Source organism: Genypterus blacodes, unplaced genomic scaffold (genome assembly GCF_046128005.1).
Source record: "Genypterus blacodes isolate CSIRO-AG114 ecotype Tasmania unplaced genomic scaffold, CSIRO-AGI_Gbla_v1 ptg000015l_1, whole genome shotgun sequence".
Lineage (NCBI taxonomy): Eukaryota > Metazoa > Chordata > Actinopteri > Ophidiiformes > Ophidiidae > Genypterus > Genypterus blacodes.
The window spans coordinates 3483637-3505976 of record NW_027466829.1 but is presented as its reverse complement, the minus strand read 5'-3'; the positions used below and the strand labels follow the sequence as shown (position 1 = coordinate 3505976).

At 46.6% G+C, this 22340-nt stretch overlaps 2 protein-coding genes and 1 non-coding gene across 3 annotated transcripts; 2 read left to right on the top strand and 1 right to left on the bottom strand.

The window, feature by feature from the left end:
• Window positions 1-10438: 10438 nt before the first annotated feature.
• Window positions 10439-14106, top strand: irx5b (iroquois homeobox 5b). Its single transcript, XM_076139985.1, has 3 exons — window positions 10439-10675; window positions 11836-12238; window positions 13358-14106. Exons 1-3 carry the CDS (start codon window positions 10439-10441, stop codon window positions 14017-14019), a joined length of 1302 nt encoding a protein of 433 aa, XP_075996100.1. The 3' UTR covers window positions 14020-14106.
• An 827-nt stretch (window positions 14107-14933) lies between these two features.
• trnal-uaa (transfer RNA leucine (anticodon UAA)) lies at window positions 14934-15016 on the bottom strand. The gene has a single exon. It is a non-coding gene; the product is annotated as a tRNA-Leu (tRNA).
• A 4942-nt stretch (window positions 15017-19958) lies between these two features.
• LOC143015901 (uncharacterized) lies at window positions 19959-22292 on the top strand. Its single transcript, XM_076170045.1, has 3 exons — window positions 19959-20784; window positions 21007-21124; window positions 21204-22292. Exons 1-3 carry the CDS (start codon window positions 19997-19999, stop codon window positions 21645-21647), a joined length of 1350 nt encoding a protein of 449 aa, XP_076026160.1. The 5' UTR covers window positions 19959-19996; the 3' UTR covers window positions 21648-22292.
• Window positions 22293-22340: the final 48 nt, after the last annotated feature.

Sequence of the window (22340 nt, the reverse complement as noted above, 5' to 3'; positions counted from 1 at the left end):
CCTCTCGCCTCGCCCACCGCCTCGCCGCCATCCTGGAAGGCCTTTCACAGCCACAGCCACAGAAGAAGAAGACGAAGGCAACAAGATAATAAAATCAACTCATTCTGCGCTGAGGAGCGTTGAATGGGCTCCAATGGCACCAAGTCGCCCCCCGTTAGCATAACAAAAGCTGCTCTCAGCCACTTCCACTCCTCCGCCTATTCATCCTGTCACAACACGGCCGGTTGGCTTCTCCTTCCCTTTCTCACCCCTCTCTCCCTCGCCAACGATACACACACACACACACACCCTCAGATGCACTGACAGCAGAGAAGGTGGGGGTGGGTGGGGGGGAGACCATCCAACCTCTCGTTGCCAATCAGTGGCGGCCCTTTTGTATCCCGATCGCTCATCCTAATTGGTGCCGTTTTCCTGCTCCTCCGTCCCCGAAGCTGTGACGGAAGCTGCAGCTCAGACGTCGAGTTCATCAGCGCTGTATTCACCTTCTAACGCTCAAACGTCTGTTGTTGTTGTTTCCTTTCACTCCCAATCAACTCAGCTGCTCTCGTGTAATCAAAACAGATAAGATCAAGCATAAAAAAAGAATCTTTGTGATCGCTCATCGTGAGGAAGAAAAGAGCAGAAAGGAGCTTTACTAAACTAAATAATCCCCAGTGTTTGTTTCATCAGGAGCTTTTGATCTTCCAATCAATTTGATAAGCCGTCTTATCTGTCACGCTGCTCTCAGCCCGTTTGATCGGGTTATTAGCCACATTAATGAGAAAAGGAGGAAGATTAAACTACAGGATGTCGTACAACTTATTGTCCTTTCTGAGGAGTGTTTGGTCTCTCCGTCGATCATCTGAGGAGCGTCACAGAAACCGTGGAGGGCCAGACATCCCCTCTAGTCAAACGCCGGCTCTGCGGTTGTCACTCAGCCAGTCGCTCTGGAAGTTAAATGTTCCTTAACAGTCTAGTGAGACGGAGAGAAACGTATTAAAGACGGTGATGAAGTCTGCGTCGCCCAGGCGTCACTAAGCTATAGGACTCCTTAATCCCTCTGCACCCTATGAAAATAACACACACACATACACACGTTCAGCCCCTGATGTGCACCATCATCATCATTACGTTTCTTCTCCTGCTGTGTTTTAGTCTCTCCCTGTCATTCCCCTCCCAGCCAGCAGTCCGCGCCCTCCTCTTCCAGTTCCCTCGACTTCCTGTTACTGCCTTGTTATCTGCTGTTTCACAAGTTTCCCAGCTACTTTCTGTCCTACTTCCTGTGCCTTCAGGTTGCCAGTGAGCTTCTGGATCATCTGCCTGTAAGTTCAGATCTCTGGAAACTCAAACTCCACCACACTAATGAGAGTGAAACATTGCTTATTGGATCACTTTGCTCCCATGGAAACGTTATAATCATAGTTAAACGCTTCTGTATTCTGGGTTTCGTCGCCTGGATGGAACACATTGAGATTGAAGTTCAAAGTAAAGAAATGTTTCCCTTTTGAGTTAGGAGCTTGCTAATCGATTGCAGGTGATGAGTTTAATGAGATTCCTTGACTTCTTGTCAGTTTGTTGGCTCGTCTTCATCGTGTGTGTATCATCTCTGTGCGTGTCGTTACTTCAGGTATCATGACTGTGATCCTCCTCAGTAACACCAGCCGAGAAAGAAGGTGTTCTGGAGCTTCTGGGCGTCGTGGTAACTAATGACAACCTTGCACACATTAACATATTAATTGAGATTTTCCAACCATCGTGTTTTGGTGACGGATGCATTTAAATCAGCCTTTCAGTTTGGGCGGGGGGGGGTAATGAAACCAGAGAAAAGATAACGACTTTGTCTCTATGTGCACTTTAGTCGCCGCCTTTTAGGAGAAAAAGCACTTATCTGCCCCCCCGCCCCCCTCGGCCCCCCCGGTTTATGTAATCTGCCCTTTCATTCACAGCCGCTGCCGTATGATTGTTTGAGAAATGAAAAAGCCATTTTGCAGCGAGCGGCGGCGATAAAAGGAGCCGCCTGTTCTGCAGCGTGGCCCTCGTTGTCAAAGCCTCGGGGGGTCACAGGAGGTCAAGGGAATTATGATTACGCTCCAGCCTGGGCGCTCATTCCCCAGCTCCCATATTCCCCCCGGTGACCCCTCCATACAGAGCGCCTCTCTGCCCCCTGATGAAGCGCCAACGCTCTGCAGAGGAACATGAATGTTTTGTTAACAGGCGAGTATCAGCCATGTTCAGTTCAGGAGGTTCATCTTGACAAGATGGAGGTCGACTCTTTTTTTTCTTTCACTCATTCCTCCGGGCTTTTGTCTGCTCGGTGGTGTTTTCTACCGAGACGTTAAGCAGGAGGACGAACATGCTGAGAGTTACAGAGCCGGATAGAGAGATTACACCGATCAAGATGCTTTTAAGCTACAGCGTCTTACACCGTCTCTGTACAGCCCCTGAAGTTTAACACAAGGGACATCGCAACCTGCATGGTCAATCATGTGTCATGTTCTCGGGTGGGAGAAGGTGCAGGAGGTAAAAAAAGAGGAGGAGGAAGAGGAGGAGCAGGTAGGAAAGAGGGGAACTAAATGTCCTCACACTTCTACTCGCTCCACATTCTGGTCTGGCTCACCCTCCTGGAGACGGTGGCGTCACTGGCCAGGGACAAGGAGTCGCTCCTCAGAGACGCCAGGTCGGGGCAGACTGTGTCTCTGAGCCGCAGATCTGAGGAGGCTCCTGCAGGCCCCTCTGGCTCCTCTGGCTCCTGATGCTCCTCTGGCTCCTGCTGAGGCTCTGCTGCTTCTGTTGAAGTTTCTGATGGAGCCACAGGTTCAGCTGGAGAGGACTGGAAAACATACACAAGCAATAATCACCTCCTGTAATTAACTTGATTGACAGGCTTTGAAAAATAGAGAAGTAAGCAGCATCTTTAGCTTGATTTACTGCAAAAAGTGAAGATACAGTAACGTCTGTTTCCTCAGTATAGCCTTACAAATATCCATTCATTTAAACACAGACGTCTCCGTACGCGGACGTCTCCACCGTGTCTCCGCCTCGTCCTGCTCACCGTGTCATGCTGATGTAAATGTGAGCTGAAGCCGCGTGAGGACGAGCAGACCCTCTGTGCCTGAGCGCCGTCTGACTCCAGCGAGTGCAATACCCCAGAAATAGTCACAACGCAAACAATGGCGACCTTCTCAGCGTGAACTCGCCACCAAACAAACCGACAACTATCAGTTCCAATCTGCGACCGCGTCCCTCACACGGCTCCCAGGTGCTGCAGAATTAGCATATGAGAGAGTGTTTACAACGCGACAAAATGTCTGCCTGCCTCCCTGAAAGTAGTGTGTGTGTGTAACAGAATGAATTGGCTGCCTGGGCCTGTTGAGTACAATTAGGACCCAGTTGGCAACAGACATCAGCAGCAGCAGTTTAACATCTCATAGCTCCATGATCGTCCTTTAACTGTTTAGGACTGGAGTCCCAGGAGAGCTAATTATGACTCTCCAGTCACTATTGGCCCCCGACACACACACGCACTTATGCAAAGAGGCATGCATATGAAAGCATAGTAGCATACTACTTATGCAGATTCACACACACTCACACACACACACACTGATAGATCACATCACACCTATCATTGTGATTCCAGCTAATTATTCCACATGCTGCTTTTGCTTTTACTGTAAATAATCACGCCGCTGCTTTGCACATCAGAAACGTTCCTGCTCGGCTTTTAATTCCGATGTGATCATCACACGAGGTCACGTGGGGGCCTCGGGTTTACACCAGCTCCACTTGTTCGGCCCCGTGCGGCGTTTCAGTGGAGTCACGAGGTCTCAGACAGACGAGGGGAGAGTCGGCGTGTCTGCTGGGACGAGCTCGTTAGAGTTCATGTGCTCCCAACATGGCAGCCACAGTACTTTCAGCACTAACACAGTTTAAAAGATTTACATTTTTAGCAGAGGAGTGTCAGACTGGAAGGTTTGCAAATTATCTTAACCACCTTTTTACTAAAACGGCCAGCAGAGACGCCAACTTATGAGGCTGCAGGTCCACAGAATGTCTGCAGGTCATTATGGGTATAATTGTGTATGATAACTGTAAGATACATTTTATTATTGACCAAAGTGTCCTGCAAATTTAAGATGTAAAATTTAGGACATCAATAGAAAATTCCTATATTCCTGATAAACATTAGCATTAGATCCTGATCTGTGACGCCAAATCATACCACAAATTTAAATTATTAAAATCCTTCAGAAATCAGAAAAGGCTCAGAATTTTATTAAATTAAGCACAAAGCTTCCACGAGAGTAATGCACAGACCCATCAACCAATCAGAGTTGCACGTTACAGAGAACTGATAAGAACAAGCTTCACTCTCACCTGCCGGCAAAGAGTTTTAATTGAACATCACGGCGCTCCTCTGACTGAACAATGCAACCAAGAGGAAATGACCAAACCGCTTGTTTGATGTGCGGCGTTTAATGAAGCGGCTCTCAAACCGACACCATCTCCGCTGCACGATCTCACGCAGCACATGGTGCGTTCACGATCCCTCCAGAGGGTCTGACTGTCATTAGAACGGGGAGAGACCCCGGCGTCACGTGACACGAGGCCGACTCTAATTGCGTGCGGTGACTGTCAGCGTGTGCATCATCAAAGTGCCCGGCTGCCTAAATGCCACGAGCGAACACGCGCTTAGCAAACACTGGCCGCGTGTCGGCGAGGTGTGAGATGCAAAGGAAAGCTTGAAGGAGGAAGGAAACAATTAAGCGTCTAGTTGATGTCTGACTGCTGAGAGGAATGAACGTCTTTACTTGACGTCGTCTTTAGGTTGATGCTATAATGGCACGTTTGAAGCCAGACATGTTCCAGGCTGTGAGGACATCGTCTCTCTGTAGCTCTGGACCAGCAGATGTTGTGCCAGCAATCGACAAGGAGATTTAGAGAATTTAAGATTTGAGGTAAGAGGGCTTGACAGGTAGAATGAACTGCCAGAAAGCTTCCAACCATCATCAACGGGCAGGACAAGAGAAACACCGACGTGTCAGAACTCACGGACGTCTTAATCTCATTTCAACACATTTCGTTAGTAGAAGTTGACGTAATTCCAGAATCACTTTTTCGGTCCTAGTCAGCAGTTCATGAACTACGCAGTTGAGTTTGCGAAACCAAACTTCCATGTTTGGACACAGGAGTGAAACAGCAACAGCTTCTTCACATCTTGACTGCAGCAGAGCCTTGGTGTGGAACAACACGTGTGCTCGCTCTGTGTCGTATCGAGCTCCAGACTCACTCTATCGTCTTCTCAACATTTCAATTTGCTTTTAATTTCAGATCTCGTCCTCAACGCTGGATTGATTTGGTTCGTGTATTCGGTTTGTACAATATCCAGCCGTTATGTGTTACCATCCGATAATCTGACGACAGCAGCCGTGGCCGACATGTGAGGCGAGACCGGCAGTGTGATGGAGAGGGAATAACAGCAAACGATCAAGGGTTAACGTGATAAGCCGCCGAACGGACCCCCTCTCTCTCTCTCTCTCTCTCTCTCTCTCTCTCTCTCTCTCTCTCTCTCTCTCTCTCTCTCTGTCTGTCTGTGTCTGGATTGGCATCTCCCCATTCCCCATGCAGCGTATCCCCCAGTGAACACTCAGGCCTGTAAATTGTTTATCAGACACTAATGCAGGAGCCTAATCCTATTTGCATTCATATTAGTTCCCCCGTATCGCGATCTGAGGGAATTACTTATTCGAATTCTTCTGAGGGGTAAATAACTTTATGCATGATATCAGTATCTTCATAATTCAGATCAGTAAAGTCAATTTGGTTTAAGTGCTCCTCCGCCGCGTGCCGGAGAGGTTCTGAGGAAACTTATTTGGAGGCGGTTCGGATCAGTGAGCATGTACACATGAGGGCGGGTAATGGAATCTATCACACAGACGCTGTGAGAGAGTCTAGATGCTCCGTTTGGCCCTGAGAGCCTCGCAGCAGCACATATGCAGTCACGGCTTCACACGCTTTGTGCCGCCGTGCAAAAGCCCACTTAAGAGGAGTTCCTTTGACTCATTTGCACATAAATGTGTTTTCCTTTTACATTAGATACCCATTTTATTCAATAATAATGCTTTAACTGCATTCTGCATTCTGAATGCTTAAAGAAAATGTATTCAAATTCAAGCCTGGATGTTTGTCTGGCAGATGGATTCGTTTTTTTTCCCGAGTATTTTTAAGTTTTTTTGTGACGTTTCTGCAGAGAGGAGGTGAAATATCATTTATAAAAACATTTTCGGGAGACGTCAGAACTTTTCTCTTTCCCCAAAACACTGCAGCCAAGCATGACATCATCGCCCTGCAGCCACAGCAGAGGAGCAGGAACGGGCTCACACTGCTTTATGTGCCTTATAGATACATATTTGTCCATCTTGAAAACAAAATCTCAGCAAAATGGTCCCGTATTCCTGTTATTTCAACAAAATAACAAGTTTGTTTTTCCGAACTCGCTACATAATTATTCCGTCGCCTTCTTCTCATCTCCGGAAACTATTTTAAAAAAGCTACAGCTCGTCCTCTTTCAGCTTCTGTGTGTTTTTGCAGTAATAAATATTGATTCTAGCGGCTATAATAATGAATTGAATTGTTGTCGTTGTGAAAAATCTAAACAAGGATACGCGAATTGTTGTTTTAGTGAAAGTGAGATGAAATCTGTCCTGATAATTAAAATGCAGAAGGAGATCAAAGCAGCAGCTGGTCTGATTCTCTCCGTTCAGACCAAACTGCTGTGGAGAAATGTGGAGATTTAAACACTTCACCACCAACAAATACATTATTGAAAACAAGCAGCACGTCTGAAATCTGTGACGTGACGCCTGGAAACAAGACTTGGGTGTATAATTACTGCTCCAAACCTCGAAAACCTCCGGGAAAAAAAGAGAAAATCAGTTGGAAAATGTTTTTGAAGAAAGAGAAAGAGATGTGGGATTGATGAAAAAAAGCTGTCAGGAACATCGGGCTTTGAACTTGATCAGAGACATCGTTTAAACAAAGAACAAAGCTGGAAAATATGAAGAAGAAGAAAGGGCTACCTGTGAGTGCTGAAAACAAAGGCGGCGAGGAAGAGGAGACGTTTGGCATCGCCGTCGCCAAAGTGGAGCGGAGCAGCTGAAGCCCATGAATATAGATGAGAGGGTGATGTGCATATTATTTCCCATCAGGCACTCTGTCTGTACTCACCTCCTTCGCCTGAGTGACAACCAGGGCCGGGACGCCCCCACCGCCCCCCGGCCCCTCCGCTTCACGCTCCAGAGCCGCGGGAGGCCTCGGGTGCTGGACGGGCGACATCTGCTGATCTTCTGCCTCACGTGTGGTCCGGTCATGAAGCCCTGGTGAGGATGGAAGTGATGAGGAGGAGGTGAAGATGAGAGAAGGTTCAGGGGAAGAAACGTGCTTCATTAACATTGACATGAGAATAAAAAGTGTCACCCTGGTCTGGTTGGTGACAGCTGATCTCTGGCTCCTGATCTTTCAGGTCTGGGTCTGGACTCTGGTGGTCCTGAGGTGGAAGTCCTGTGTGATGTTCGTCTGCGGGGGTGTTGCGGTTTTCAGCTCGGGTGCCATCTTCATCTTGATCCTGGTCCAGACTCCCTTGCTGATCTTCCTCATATGTATCAGGAGGACATTGTTGTTGTTGTTGCCGTAGATGTAGGTGATCAGTTCTAAGGTCTTCAGCCTGGCAGAGGTTGTTTGTTTGGTGCTCATCTGTTTTAGGAACACCCAGCTGATCTTGGTCCAGGCCCTCAGGATTCTGAGAATGTGGCCCATCTTGGTCCTGGATGCTGCTTTTCTCTCCCTGGTACTGGTTCAGATCCGCACCACGTTGCGCCTCCTGACCTGAGCAGGGCGGGAGGTCAGGGTCCAGAGGGGAAGTCTGGGAAATCTCTGCCATGGAGCTCTGTGTCGCCATCATCTGGTTGGAGATCCCTACAAACAAGGGTCAGGGTCAAAGGTCAGAGTTACTGTAGCATAGAGATCCATGACAGCATACAGCGGGTTCAGGGTCAAAGGTCATAGGTGAACATATTTGTATCTAACTTCATGTAGGAGCTTGTAGAGGCTTTAACGTGTTCATCAGTGTGTGGATCCACTCATTGTTGAATAAATAAACATTGGAAGCTTTGATGGCGTCGTTTTGAACGCGTCTTCCTGTGGTTTCATGTTCCCCTCTCTCTCGTCTGAACCCTTTAACTGAAGTCTTTTCACTTCCAAGCGAACGGCTGCAACGATTCCAACACTTAATACAGAACTCCCACGGGTGGTAATTATGTGTGAGCACAGATAATAAGGGCTGTGTTTCATACTTGAATAATAACTATTTAAAAATGTGTGTTTTCCAATTAATTAAACACACAGTCTGTAAGTAACCTCTGGACATTTGCCCCGCGGGCTGAGCTCCTTTATGAGTCACTGGAGCAAAACAAACGAGCGCTCCTTTCATGTGAACATCTTCACCACAGAGCGGCGGAGCACCGTGGAGAATATAGAGGAAGAGTCCCTGAATATTCAACTTTGTTCATGCAAATTGTTCACATAACTTTTTGATATAATAAACTTCACTTCAGTGTCATTTGGTGGGCGCGCCCCCCAGGGGGTCCGCACTGATGAAAGAGTCATCTGATCTCCTCTACAAGCCGCCGCTCCATACTGCTGGAGGCGCTGGGTGTTTAGGCGCAGACGGCGAGAGAGAGAGAGAGAGAGAGGAGCCTCTGAAGCGCCATTACCAGCCGGGGAGAGGAGAGGAGGAGGCGTCCAGCTCGTCCACAGCAGAGAGCTTTAATGAAAGATGCTTAAAAAAGCGTGAAAATGCCATCGCTAATCTGCCGGACCCATCTGCACGCTGCAGCGCCGCTCATCACCTGCACCATTTCCCCGGTGCAGTCATGCTCGTGATGTGCTTAGAGAGACTCCTTAAGGAGAACGCTTTCACATTACTCAGGCTTCATTATGCCAAATCAATATTCGTTTAGCTGCTCAGGCTATATTCACCTCAGGACCAGCTCGGCACACACACACAAACACACACACACACACACCGCTCAGAGCAACCAAACCATTACTACAGGAAGTATTAGACTGAGCTGGAGTTTTCTCTCAAATACAGCAAAACCTGAGGAAGACACAGCACTTAGTTAAACTGATTAACAGGAGGCAAACCACTTAGCACTGTGAGTGTTCACTGAGCTGTGAGAGAGTAAAGATCAACATAAGGTCCAGGGGCCTCTGAATGGAACGCTATCGATCTGCGTATGTCACAATTTCTATTCCTCCTGCACGAAGATAGAAGTTCTGCACGCCACAATACAAGACAGACAGATCTCCTGGGCTGGTAATAGAACTGTGCTACGCTTGTGAAACGTTTTGCATTTATTTATTATTATTAAGTTGATTCTCTATATACCAATAAGGATCAATACACACGATAACTAATCACTGAAGCTTTAACCTCACCCTTCACGCTCTCCACGCTTACCTGGAAACCTGGAGACGCCTGCAGTCAAACCACCGGATGCTCAATGAGAGAAGCGGCGACCTGGTGACCTCATCATCAAGGCTCCTGGAGACGATGGTCCAGCTCCTCTGTGATGTTCATGATGAAGACCTGTGTGGGCCGACGCCACTTTAACTCTCACTCCCACTGTGAGGAGAGTCTTCCTCCAGCTCACCAGGCCAGCTAATTATAGGACCCACAAATAAGATTAACTCTGTGTGTGTGTGTGTGTGTGTGTGTGTGTGAGAGCAGCTTAAACACACACGTTAAGCATAGGGAAGCTGCAGTTTTCGATAGGTCTGAAGTTTGAATGAATGAAAGGGCTCTGATGATAAACGGGACTTCCAGGTTTCCCGTAGCTTCATAAAGAGCAATGAGATAATCTGCAAGATAATCAATACTTTAAAAGGAAAGTGAATGAGCCTTGAACTGATAACTGTGTGTGTGTGTGTGTGTGTGTGTGTGTGTGTGTGTGTGTGTGTGTGTGTGTGTGTGTGTGTGTGTGTGTGCGTGTGTGAAAGAGAGCGAGAGAGAGCTCCTCAATGACAGCTCCACCTCAAGCAAACACAACAAACTCTCTCTCCCTCTCTTTCTCTGCCCTTCCCCTCTCTCTATCTCCACACCCCTCTCCTCCCTCTTCTCTCTCTCTCTCTCTCTCTCCCCCCCTCCCCTCCCTCTCTCAGTCTGCCCGCAGGTTTGGCTCATCAGCTCAGTTCAGCCTCGGCGGTTGTGGATGGAGAAACTTCAGCCCGAGTAGAAACACAGTAGAACCTCCACCTGCGATGCTCCTCCGCTCCTCTTCCCTCTCCTCCTCCTCTTCCTCTCCGCTCCTGTGTCGGGATACAGCTCGCCTTCGCTCTCCCATGTGAGTTCACCCGCGCGTCATCCGTCCGGTCCGGTCCGTGAATGCGCGCCGCCGTCATGGCTTATCCGCCTCAGGGTTTCCTCTTCCAGCCGTCCGTGTCTCTGGCTCTGCACTCTTGTCCCACCTTCGGCTCCTCTGTCATCCTGGGACCGAGGACGGAGGAGCTCGGCCGCTCCTCCTCGGGCTCAGCCTTCGCTCCGTACTCCGGATCCGCGACCTCTCCCGGGTTCAACACGTCGCACCTCCCGTACGGCGGAGAGCCCCGAGCCGCCGCCACGCTCAGCTCCTTTGTGGTGAGTTTGGAGAAGCTTAACTCGGTCTGAGTGTCGGAATCCCGCGTGAACGTGTCCGTGCCCGGTGCGTAAAGGTGCAGCAGATTCCTCCAGGCTGCTGTGCTTACAGGTTTAAAACGCGTGATTTGAGCTCAGGTGTGATGCTTATTTGTTATTTCTGTCTGAGTAAAATTATCGATAATGTATTCAAAAGCCCAATCTTAATAAAAAACAAACTTCAAAGTTGCATCCAAACTGATTGTGTGTGTGTGTCCGTTTACACGCGGTGACTTCTGTTTGAATGAATTTGGATGTTTTGGTGTGAAAATGATACGATGTTCCTCAGCTGATACATTTCTTCCTGTAATCATTTGTGTATCAGCGCGTTGTTGTATGATTTCAAACTAAATCTCACGCAGTGACAAGCAGGGACATTTCTGTTTATAAGAGAAGAGTTTGTGGAGTTTTGATGTGTAGAGTTTAGCTAAATTGAGAAAATCAATTAATAAAATATGGAAGTGAAGTTTGCATCAGAAACGTTGAATTATATGTTATAGTTTAATATAAAATGTTCGAAAATTCTAATAAATATGGATCGTTTTTCGTATCAACAGCAACATTTGGATCACAAATGCATCGATACACGTCCAATCAGTGATCAGTAAGAGATCAGGGAGAGTGTTTAGGTTTGACTCCGCATGAGGGAAAACAACAGAAGCAGGAAACTTTGTGTATGTGTGTATTTGTGTGTGTATGTGTGTGTTCCCCACATTTCCTCTTGTTTAGTCATTTTGTTTGAGCAGAAGTTTCAAAATTTCCCATAATCACACTTTAGTATCTGCAATTTAGTATATCTGCCTCAATCTACACACATTTGTAGTACGTGTGCAAAAAAAATAACATTTGGAAATGTATCTATTTTTCAAAATGTTGGATACTTAAGGTAAATAAAAGTGTTATTTTATATTTTATATTTTAATTGTTTTCATCTGTGAGTTACATCCACAAATTCATTTCAGCAAAATGTGACCTCTATTTGACCTTTTATATCTTTGCTCAGGTTAACCATAGAGATCAAAAGTAAAAACTGAAAGTCATTTTAAAAACTTTGTTAAAGTATCCCAAATAAAGCTGATGTGTGTTTTTGCTCTGCGCTTCACTAACAGCTGTTTGCTTTGCAGAGCTCTGGGTACGATCCATCCTCAGGCATCAGCAGCTCTTTAGACTACCACCCGTTCGGGGCCCTGGGGCCTTATCCGTACGGAGACCCCACCTACCGGAAAAACGCCACGCGGGACGCCACGGCAACGCTGAAAGCCTGGCTAAGCGAGCACCGCAAGAACCCGTACCCCACCAAGGGAGAGAAGATCATGCTGGCCATCATCACCAAGATGACCCTGACACAAGTCTCCACCTGGTTCGCCAACGCCCGCAGGAGGCTGAAGAAGGAGAACAAGATGACCTGGACGCCCAGGAACAGGAGCGAGGACGAGGAGGACGAGGACAACATCGACCTGGAGAGAAACGACGAAGACGAGGATCCGGTGAAGGCGAATAATGAGATAGAGACGAAGAATGAGCCTGGTGAGCAAGACGGTATGTGTGTGTGTGTGTGTGTGTGTGTGTGTGTGTGTGTGTGTGTGTGAGTGTGTTTGTCCACTCTGTTTTCAAGCCAGAAGTATTTAATACTACAAACCCTTTATTCTGAAAGGTCCCATCCAAACACCAGTTTACTCTAAATTGGAGTCAAAATTTCTTAAATCCATCAATAAATAATCTGACAATGACGTGAAAATATTTCTAAATAATCTCCTTGTATGTGCAAATTTCTTTTTATTTAAGAGAATGATGCTTTCAGTGTTATTGACAGACTGAAGGTGTAACGTGACATAATTCCGCAGAAAAACGTTTTGTCCTTGCAACGCCTGCAGAGCCGTCCTCAGGCCTGTGACCTTTAGGACACGACTTTAAACCATCTCTTCCCAATCGTCTTCTCGGGGGATGAACGAGCCGTTGTCCCTTTCTCTCTCCCTCCCGGCGTCACAGTTACACTCGGCTTGTTTACTTTTCCTCTTTGTTTGTTTTACCAGAAGCAAACTGCAACGTCTTCACCTTCGAATTTAACCGTTTGAGTTCAGCTTTGCCTTTACTCATCTCTCATCCCTGTGGAGACATTTCTGCTTTCCGTTTGATTGACACGTCCTCCTGGTGCCTTGCTCAAGGGCAACGGCTGGAGCATAAATCTAATGGGTGTGAGGATAGCAAGATATTTTAATCTTTCTTTTTTTTATGATCAAAATAATCAGAAAAAAAGAAAACAGATGATTAAGTGGACTTCCAGGGTCCCTGAAATACAAACAATAACCCCAAAGTTTCCTCTTTCAAGGGAGTTATCTGGCCAATCTGGGATCCAAGCCCACGTACTGAACAATCTTCTCTGTGAATGTTGCAGGTTTATTACTGCAGCTGTCCTGGAAAACATGTATTATACTAAATGCTGACTGCCAGAATAAGCTCAGTAGAACAAGAAATGTTTCACCGTGTGAAAGTCCCTTAATGAACACCTGAGCAGTGTGTGTGTGTGTGTGTGTGCGTGTGTGCGTGTGTGCGCGTGTGTGTGTGTGTGTGTGTGTGTGTGAGAGTGTGTTTGACCTTAAAGTGTTGATGGCCTCCTCCTGACCTGATCTGTTCTCTTCCTTGCAGCTTCGGTAGGAGGAAGCTCTTGCGGCATCATTTACCGTGAGGACACCGGCAGCAGCAACGACTCTGACCGCGACGTCCCTGACCAGGACTTTAAAGACCCCAGGGACAGGAGGATGATGCCCCACATCCTGGGCCCCAACTCCAGAGGGGTCCCGCCCCAAAACGCACCGCTGGAGCTCAGAGGCTCTGAGCCGGAGCGCACAGTGACCCCAGCGTCAAAGGACCGTGCCTGCGAGGACTCCACCAACGCCGTCCCGGCCCCTAAACCCAAACTGTGGTCCCTCGCCGAGATCGCGACCTCCTCAGACAAAAGCAAAGGATCTAATGACTCCTCTTTGGGGGCGGGACAGCAGATCGCATCCCACCCCGTGCCCACACACACACATCGGAACCCCTTCCCCCACAGCGCCGCCCTGTCCAGACACCTTTACTACAGCTCCCCCTTCATCCCCGGCTACTCTAACTACGGCACATTGGGGTCCCTGCACGGGGGCCCCGGCTCAAACTTCGCCTCTGTGACGCATTTAAACGGATTACATCAGACTATGCTGCAGCGAGCCGAGGCCATGGCCCGGGACTGCAAACTACGGAGCCAGAGCCACTTAGAGATCTGCAAAGATCTAACGCAGCACGAACTGAAGAAAGGCACGACCAGCGTCTGAGCCGGGACACAAATGGACTTTAATTTATTGGGACGTACGATGTTTGTGGGATTTCTGTCTGAAATGGAATGAGAGAGAACTATGAATAAGGACAAAGGGCCACAAAGGCCTCAAACTATTATTTAGTAACATAAATATTCAATTTTAGAATGCGTTTTTCTATGTTGCTAAGATGTGATCTTTGTAGTGCGTTTCTGCACATGAAGTACTCATTAAAGACTAGTTTATTAATACACAACTGACCACCTTCTATTTTTACAAACCAGAATTTTAAACTCATCTTTAACCTCAGCAAACAGGATTTTAATCCCACATTTTCAAAAGATTCCAAATATATGAGGCAGGATTTGGGGGAAATGTGTATTAAATGATGAATTACATTCTGCAGTTTGAATATTTATAACATGACCTCATTGGTCAGGTAGCTCCATACAGAATAGGTGATTATGCTAAATTGTAGATAAAATATTTTCCGAAATTGAAATTTCAGTCACCACTCGAAATGTTAATTAGGTCAATCCAGTAACTCGCTGATATTTGTGTTCAATTTCCTGTAAAGGATCATCCTGCAGATTTTTCATAATTTTGTACTTTTTCTTACTGCGCTCAGTGCATGAGGAGGTTTCTGACTCTCACAGCAGCCTGGAGACTCCACTTGGCTTCTCTATTTTATTTCCTTTCCCCGTTTAACCAGGTGAGTCTCTCTGAGGTTACAGATCTACATATCTCTATTTTTTCACGAGCGGCCGTCCAGCATGAAACATTTTAGACATACAGACGAGCGCACACACATCCTGTACATAGCACCACAGGCAGTTAGGGGTGGAGTTAAGAGTTAGGGGTTGTTAAACTATATTTATTATTGCTGTACCATCAGTGGACACAGTTAAAACTGAAACCCAGAGGTTGCTCTTTACCAGGAGTGGGGTTCGAACCCACGAGGACTACTGTCCATTGGATCTTAAGTCCAACGCCTTAACCTCTCGGCCATCCTGGTTACAAAATGTTCAATATTACGCAACGACTGAATGTGACACAGAACAAATCATGACACATTCAGGGTTTCAGACTTGTTAGACCTTTGTACTTGCTTGGGACCTGTGTGTGTGGCAATATGTGAGACTTGTGACAGCAACCAGGCTGCATGAAATGATGTCAAACTTCCATTATCATTGCGTAAAAGTGCAGCTTAAAGCGCAAACTGGTTTAAAACGTCTGATCTGTGTGACTGTGGAAGGCTGTGCGAGTACAACAACCCAGAGCAGAACAGCAGGATTCACAAACTGGTCAGCGTGAGTGTGTTTGGGTGTGTTGGGTTTTGGGATTTGAGGCAAATAATCTAAACAGGCACATAAGCCACACGCTCCTTAGAATTACAGGAAATGCATTTGTCGCATATGATTAAAAGTCATTTCATGCTTCGTGTCGACCTTCAGCTTCCACAGAAAACACGGAAATCAAAGCAGAAACACGTAGCAGCAGTAAAATCAGCCGCACAGATCCTTTAACGTGTTCAACGTCAGAGGCAGAGGCAGGTGAAAGCAACAAAACCTCGCCTTTATCTGTCATTTGCCCTCGATATCGTTTAAAACAGCTTAAGCTTCCTATTGAGCTCTGACAAACAGGAGGAAGAGGCTGTAAGCTCTTCATCTCATCCCAACGCCGGCCTCTGTGTTCCCGCTCGGAAAACCTTCCCAGAAAATATCAACAGTTAAGAGGCTTACATTTGCTCCCAGCATCTTTGAGGAATTAATTGTGTAAATTTTCAGATGGAGTCGCTTCTCTTTTTGAAGTCGGGGGGGATTTGCGGTGATCCTGTATTTTTACAGCAGCCGACAGCTACAAACACGGAGAAACGCGCAGACCAGGTAGAGCGTGTGTGTGTGTGCGTGTGTCAAAGGTTTCAGTCTAACAATGAATTCTGAATCGTTGCTTTGACCTTTTGACCCTTAAAGGCTGACTCGTGGACCTGGATCTCAGCCTCCGTGTTGCACTCAGGCCTCCTCAGTCCGAACGTTACAGCGTCTCCTGCAGGCATTATGCTCCCAGCTGTGTGTTTTACTGTGAGACCCAGCGAGGCCTCGGGACGCACGGAGGAAACAGCCAGCAGCAGCTCACATGCAGAAAGAGATGAATGTGTTTATAATGTGGCAGAAGTCCCATCAACATCAATCAAACTCATCTTGGACTTAATTTAAAAGAGGATCTAAATAAACAAAACAAAAAGGTTCGACTGATGTCCTGGAATATAAAGGATTTCATATAAGTGTCATAAATATGCTGATCATCTGGTTTAAACAGGATTCCATAGGAAACTGCGTCCTCCGGGCCACAACTCTGAGGTTAACAGGTTTGGGATAAACAAATATGTTGTTTGAAGAACCTCAAGGACAAAAGCGCCTTTAAGTCAAAGATTCATTATTTACATGAAGATAAGCAGACTTGAATCTATTTTGTAACCAGTCTTAAGGTCACAAAGTCTCTCGTCGTTGCTCATCTTATCACACGGCCCTTTGGCTTCACCTGATGGACAGATAGCTGAACTTGTCACTCGATCGGAGTGTATTTCCTGCGTGTGTGTGTGTGCGTGTGTGTGTGTTTAGCAGTGCAGATGTCGCGTGGTGATGCCACTCAGCGCCTCCTGCCACGCAGCTCCTGTGGCCTGTTCTCCTGCTTCACCCCGGGATCACAGGGAACAGCTGGGCTCACAGGCAGACCAGCAGGCTGCTCCCTGTGGCTCCACATAATGCGCTGTCCCTCAAAACACACCACCTTCCCCTGCGACACACGCACACACACAAACACACGCGCACACACACACACACACACACACACACACACACACACACACACACACACACACACACACACACACACACACACACTGAGGCTGCTTTGTTTTTATCCTCACACTCTTTGACCCTCTGTTCTTTGTTACACTGCTCTGTTAAACAACACAGTTTCTGGATCTTGAGGGGGATGCGCCCCCAGTGGTCAGTGACGGTACTGTCCGATGTTTTCACCCACTTGTGTTTGTTTGATCAAGCAGGAAGTTCTTTAAAAAATTTGACAAAACTCTAGTCTGGATCGTAATCAGGGCGTTCGGCTACAGACGCGGTGTTTTATTCACATAAAGGCTCATGCACCTGAACCTGCACCGGCGGCACCTGAACTCCGCACTCCTCACACTGAAGGAGCTCAGAGCTGAATGAAGGAGTCCAGGTAGGAGGGCCGCATACTCGCATAAGTGAGGCCTCATGTTCCTGATATTCAAAAATACATAAAAAAAAATACTAAATTATAATATAAACTCTTGTTCTTAAAGGTTATTGTGCTACATTACGATCATTTTGGAAGACGCTTTTATCCAAAGCGACTTATATTACATTACCACCCTTCGCAGAGGGGGGAGCAATTGAGGGTTTTGGTGCCTTGCTCAGGGACGCCACGGCAGGGGCACGAAACCGGCAACCCTCCGGTTCCCAAGCGGAAGCTCTACCCACTGAGCCACTGCCTCCACTACTGCTGCTTTACACAATTAATTATTCTAATTATTAGAATAGTAATATTCTAATAACACACTAATACAATTCAATAATGAGACAAATCAAACATGTTAAATCATGAGCACTTAGACCGTAAATTATCGAAATTTAAACTATTTATTATCTGAATGAATGAAACCTCAGTAAACCCCTGCGCGCCTTAGCTACTTCACATAGATGTGCTTTGAGCGCCCCCTAACGGCCCGAAACTGTCATTATATATTCAAGCGTAAATAAATAAATGAATAACTTACAAGCTCATAAACAAAAGCTCCGTGTGTGTTTTAGCTTCAGTCACCAAATTGGACTAGCAACTCTCATTCTTTTCTTTCAATATAGAATTATTCACAAATCTACATATATTGATATTTTTATGTCTAAATTGCTTCAAAAAAAATAACAAAACGTCATCATGTTTAAATATGAATATGATATAGAATAATGAAATGAATCTTATTATTATTATTAGAGAACTAATGTGCACAAATGTGACCTCAATTTGCTTAATAAAGTGATTTGTAGAGCCTGGGTTGTTCTGTGAGTAAATAATAAATGAAGGTAAACGTGGGTGATTCTCAGACATGAGGTGCAAATAAAGCTGGAGCCTGAGCTCGTTCCCGTGGAGACTTGGCTGTGTGTGTGGCAGATGGTGCCATTTGCTTGCAGTCATTCCTCCAGTGACCCTTACTGCTGAATATCACACAGCGGGAATCTGCTTTCCATGTGTTTTACTGGGTGGCATCCTGTTAGCCTATCCACCACTAACCCACAGTCATTAGAGCCAAAGCTCCCAGAATGCCCCTGGGCACCCACTATCACCAAGCAACTGCACTTTGAGCTAAGTGTTTGGTGGCAGATCAGATTTATTTAACAATTACAATAAATCAATAATAACAATAAATAAGACTTCATTCATTATTAGTTTGATAGATATGTCTCACCCCAAATTGAAATGATGTAATCTTCCACTTGACAGCATCTGTGCCTTCCTAAGAACAGTATTCTCCTCACTGATCCCTGCAGACTCATTGATGCCCTGCTAAAGGGTCTTGGGCAGGTGCATTGTTCACCTGTCACAGTGATAACTCAAACACTTCTTATTGTAGTTGTTGTGGTCATGACTTTCACTTTTCAGTTTGTTTTCAAATGGATCAAAGTCTAATCAGTCTAATACTAAAAGCACGAGGAATAAGCTGCATGCTTATGTTATGGAAATGTGTAAAAATGCATGTATAGATACGACTATAGTCTCATATACGGGAGACAATAATGTACAGTTTGCTTTTTGTCTTTGTGTGTGGACAGCATTTGTTTTTAAGCCTTTGGTGAGCAACAAAGTCCCAGGCGTCTGTGTCAGTGTTTGCCTGGAGGAAGAGGGCCCCCTGCAGGCCAAGCCTTCCCCTAAGCAGAAGGCCCATCCTCACGCTTCTCCTGAATCAGTCAGCTGCATGCTGGGAACACCGGCGGCTCTCCCTGGCTGCCCTGAGAGCCTGTATGCAGACATGGTGTCGGCGGTGTCATACAGGAGCTGCCAGGGCAGCAGCCGCTCCCTCGTGCCAACTCACACAGCTAAATTCCTCCAGCCAAGCTTCAGCTGTCTCCTCTGCTGGGAGTGCTGCCTCCTGCAGGCCTGCAGGTCACAGCGGATCAGTGCTGTCAACACCTTGGTGGGTGATCAAGGAGCTGGATCCTTAATGCTGAACCTGCCAGCAAGCGTGCAGTGCCAAGCCCACAACAAAGGTGTGTTTATAAGGACAGACGGCTCTTTCTCATTTTCACTAGCCAAAAGTCAAAAGTAATACAGAAACAGTACATAACATGAATTATGTCATAGTTGCAGCATAATCGTAGAACTAATATAGTTTTTTCATATACAGACCTTTTTACTACACAAATAATCTGAAATGTTTTATCAGATTTCCTTGGAAGTTGTATGATCGGTAGACAGAGTTGTGTTTGAGATGTTAAACATTCTACTCTGCCACATCCACATTGTGTCATTTAAAAAAGATAAAGTGGATGGAAACAGATTGAACCTTTGCTTTACACATTTACTACAAGTGAATCACATGGATGGATGGATGGATGGATGGATGGATGGATGGATGGATAGATAGATAGATAGATAGATAGATAGATAGATAGATAGATAGATAGATAGATAGATAGATAGATAGATAGATAGATAGATAGATAAGAGCATTTATGTAAGTGGGCGTTCTTCAACAAAATCCTGAAAAATATTAAAATGTTACATATTCAATATCTATAAATATGTATATATAATAATATTAAAGTCACAAAAAGTTTCAGAATGACACAAATGCATAAAAGCGAAAAAGAAAGAAAGGCGTGTATCTCGCGTCACGTGGTTGTTCAGACTACCGACGTCATCAAGATGGGACGCAGACTTTGTTTACTTCTAGTTCAAAATGGAGTCAAACGTGGAGCAGAATCTCTCCCTCGTAACCGCGTTGGTCACTTCTGTTCTGGGCTTGAACCCTTCGCTGCCTTTCGTGTTCTGTGAGCAGGTGTTCCGGCTCTACCAGCTGCAGTCCGCCGCCATGAGGCGCAGGAGAGCCCGGGAGATGATGGCCCGGGGCCGGCGGCTCCGGCAGTACCTGCGGCGGCGGAGAGCCTTCCTCCTCTCCTCCATCGCGGCGGTGTTCAGCCTCAGCTCCTCCACCGGCAGGTCGGTCTGGGTTCGGAAGCGCAGCCAGACTTTCTGGGCCGCGGCTGAAGACTTCGATGAAGAAGAGTGGAAGTCCCAGTTCCGCCTGTCCCGCTCGACCTTTGACTACTTGGCTGAGCTCATCGGCCCGGCCATCACACGCCGGAGGACCACATACCGAGAGCCCATCGAGCCGCGGCGCCGGCTGGCCATCGCGCTGTGGTGGTACGCCAAGTCCGGGGAGTACCGCACCATCGCCGCCATGTTTGGTGTGGGAATAGCGACCGTGTGCCTGATCATTCGCCAGGTCACTGCGGCCATAGTGGACCGGCTGTATCCGCGCTTCGTCCGTCTCCCGAGCGGGAAGCGGCTGGAGGAAACTATCGGGGGCTTCAGGGAGCGATGTTACCCGCAGTGCGCCGGAGCTCTCGGGGCCACACACATCCCCATCTGCACCCCGAAAGAACACAAGGAGGAACCCAGCGACTACATCAACATGAGAGGCTGGCACTCCATCATCCTGCAGGCGGTGGTGGACCATAACGTGTGGTGAGCTCCATGTTCACACACAAGCTACTCATCCAGCTACAGTCTACAACACAGCAGCTTCTCATCCAGCTATGTCTCTCGGTGCTCTCATTTGTATGTCGCTTTAGATAAAAGCTTCTGCCAAATGACTTAATGTAAATGTAGTAGATGTCTTCCATGTTAAGGGCTAAAACAGATCATAGATGAGTCTGTTGATGTTGTGATCTTTTGCGTCTATGGCAGCTTTACTGACGTCTACGCTGGCTGGCCCGGCTGCTCTCACAATTCCACGGTGCTGGCCGGCTCAGATCTGCTGCTGAGAGCTGAGGACAGTCCAGTGGGCTCCCTGTTCCCCTGGGAGGTGAGGCACAGTAACACCACTACCCACTGAAGCACCCATACTGGGTAAAATGCCTCATTTCATGTTTGTTTGTGTTCAGAAATCCATCATGATTGACGGGGTGGAGGTCCCTGTCCACCTCATCGGCGACGCCTCGTATCCCCTGAAGCCGTGGCTGATGAAAGGATACAGCCAGCATCAACTGTCTCCAGAGCAACGGCGCTTCACCCACACGCTGACGTCAGCTCGCTCGGTGGTTGACGCTGCTTTCACGCGGCTAAAAGGACGCTGGCAGTGCCTGCAGAAGAAGAACGACATCAACCACACCATGATGGCCAGAGTCGTCACTGCTTGCTGTGTTTTGCACAACATTTGTGAAATGCAGGGCGACAGCTTTTTCCCCGAGTGGAACATTTTGGTGTCTCCACCAGGTAATAGCTTCAGACAGCCGGATGTGACGGCGTATGACGGAGGCACGTACGGCAACTCTGAGCTCATCCGAGACTCTATTTCAGACAACCTGCTGTCTTTACTGCAGTACTGAAGCAGATATCTGTGTTTGTTCACACAAACTGAACTTTATTCATCCCTGTGGGAAAATGTGGATTTCACATTCTGGTAAACCTCATGATAGATTGCAAAACTTTGATTTTGTTTCATATTTTCACACTCTAAAGGCTCAGAGATTGTGCATAATTATTCCCTGAACAGAACAAACTGTTTTTCATTGTAGGGTGCTGGACAACAAATTCAATGATACGCTTTGTGTCTTTTCATAGACAAACAGTAGTTTAATCTGTTTTATTAATATGTAGGAATATCATAATGTCAAAGTAAGTAATCAGTCATGCCAGTTCATAACACAGGGTGTATGGGGCTCAACATCTGTGTGAAGAGTGAAACTACTTGTTGGGTAACGGTTGCAAAACGCTTTTATGGTTAAAATATATTAACAAAAGATGCAAACCATCAGAAGTGAATGGAAACCTGTTGAATAATAATCGACACTTCATATTTTGTAAATTTTCTCAACTCTATGGACGATTTTTAAATTATGTTAAATCATACAAAACGTAATTACGTCCAAATTACGTTCTAAAGCTTTATGTAATAATAATCCACCGTTTTCACAAAGTCAAAACAAAAACAACCGGAAGTTGTAGTGATCCCTTTGACTTGACAGTCCGTCCGGCCAATCACGCTCAGAAACCCTGATCAGTGGGCGGGCAGCGATTAC

What these genes read in the sequence shown, in the direction of transcription:
- irx5b (XM_076139985.1), top strand. Translation starts at nt 10,439, where the DNA reads ATGGCTTATCCGCCTCAGGGTTTCCTCTTCCAGCCGTCCGTGTCTCTG. An exon ending in CCACGCTCAGCTCCTTTGTG is followed by an intron (nt 10,676 to 11,835) that starts GTGAGTTTGGAG and finishes TTTGCTTTGCAG; the next exon opens with AGCTCTGGGTACGATCCATC. An exon ending in AGAGACGAAGAATGAGCCTG is followed by an intron (nt 12,239 to 13,357) that starts GTGAGCAAGACG and finishes TCTTCCTTGCAG; the next exon opens with CTTCGGTAGGAGGAAGCTCT.
- LOC143015901 (XM_076170045.1), top strand. Translation starts at nt 19,997, where the DNA reads ATGGAGTCAAACGTGGAGCAGAATCTCTCCCTCGTAACCGCGTTGGTC. An exon ending in GTGGTGGACCATAACGTGTG is followed by an intron (nt 20,785 to 21,006) that starts GTGAGCTCCATG and finishes CGTCTATGGCAG; the next exon opens with CTTTACTGACGTCTACGCTG. An exon ending in GCTCCCTGTTCCCCTGGGAG is followed by an intron (nt 21,125 to 21,203) that starts GTGAGGCACAGT and finishes GTTTGTGTTCAG; the next exon opens with AAATCCATCATGATTGACGG.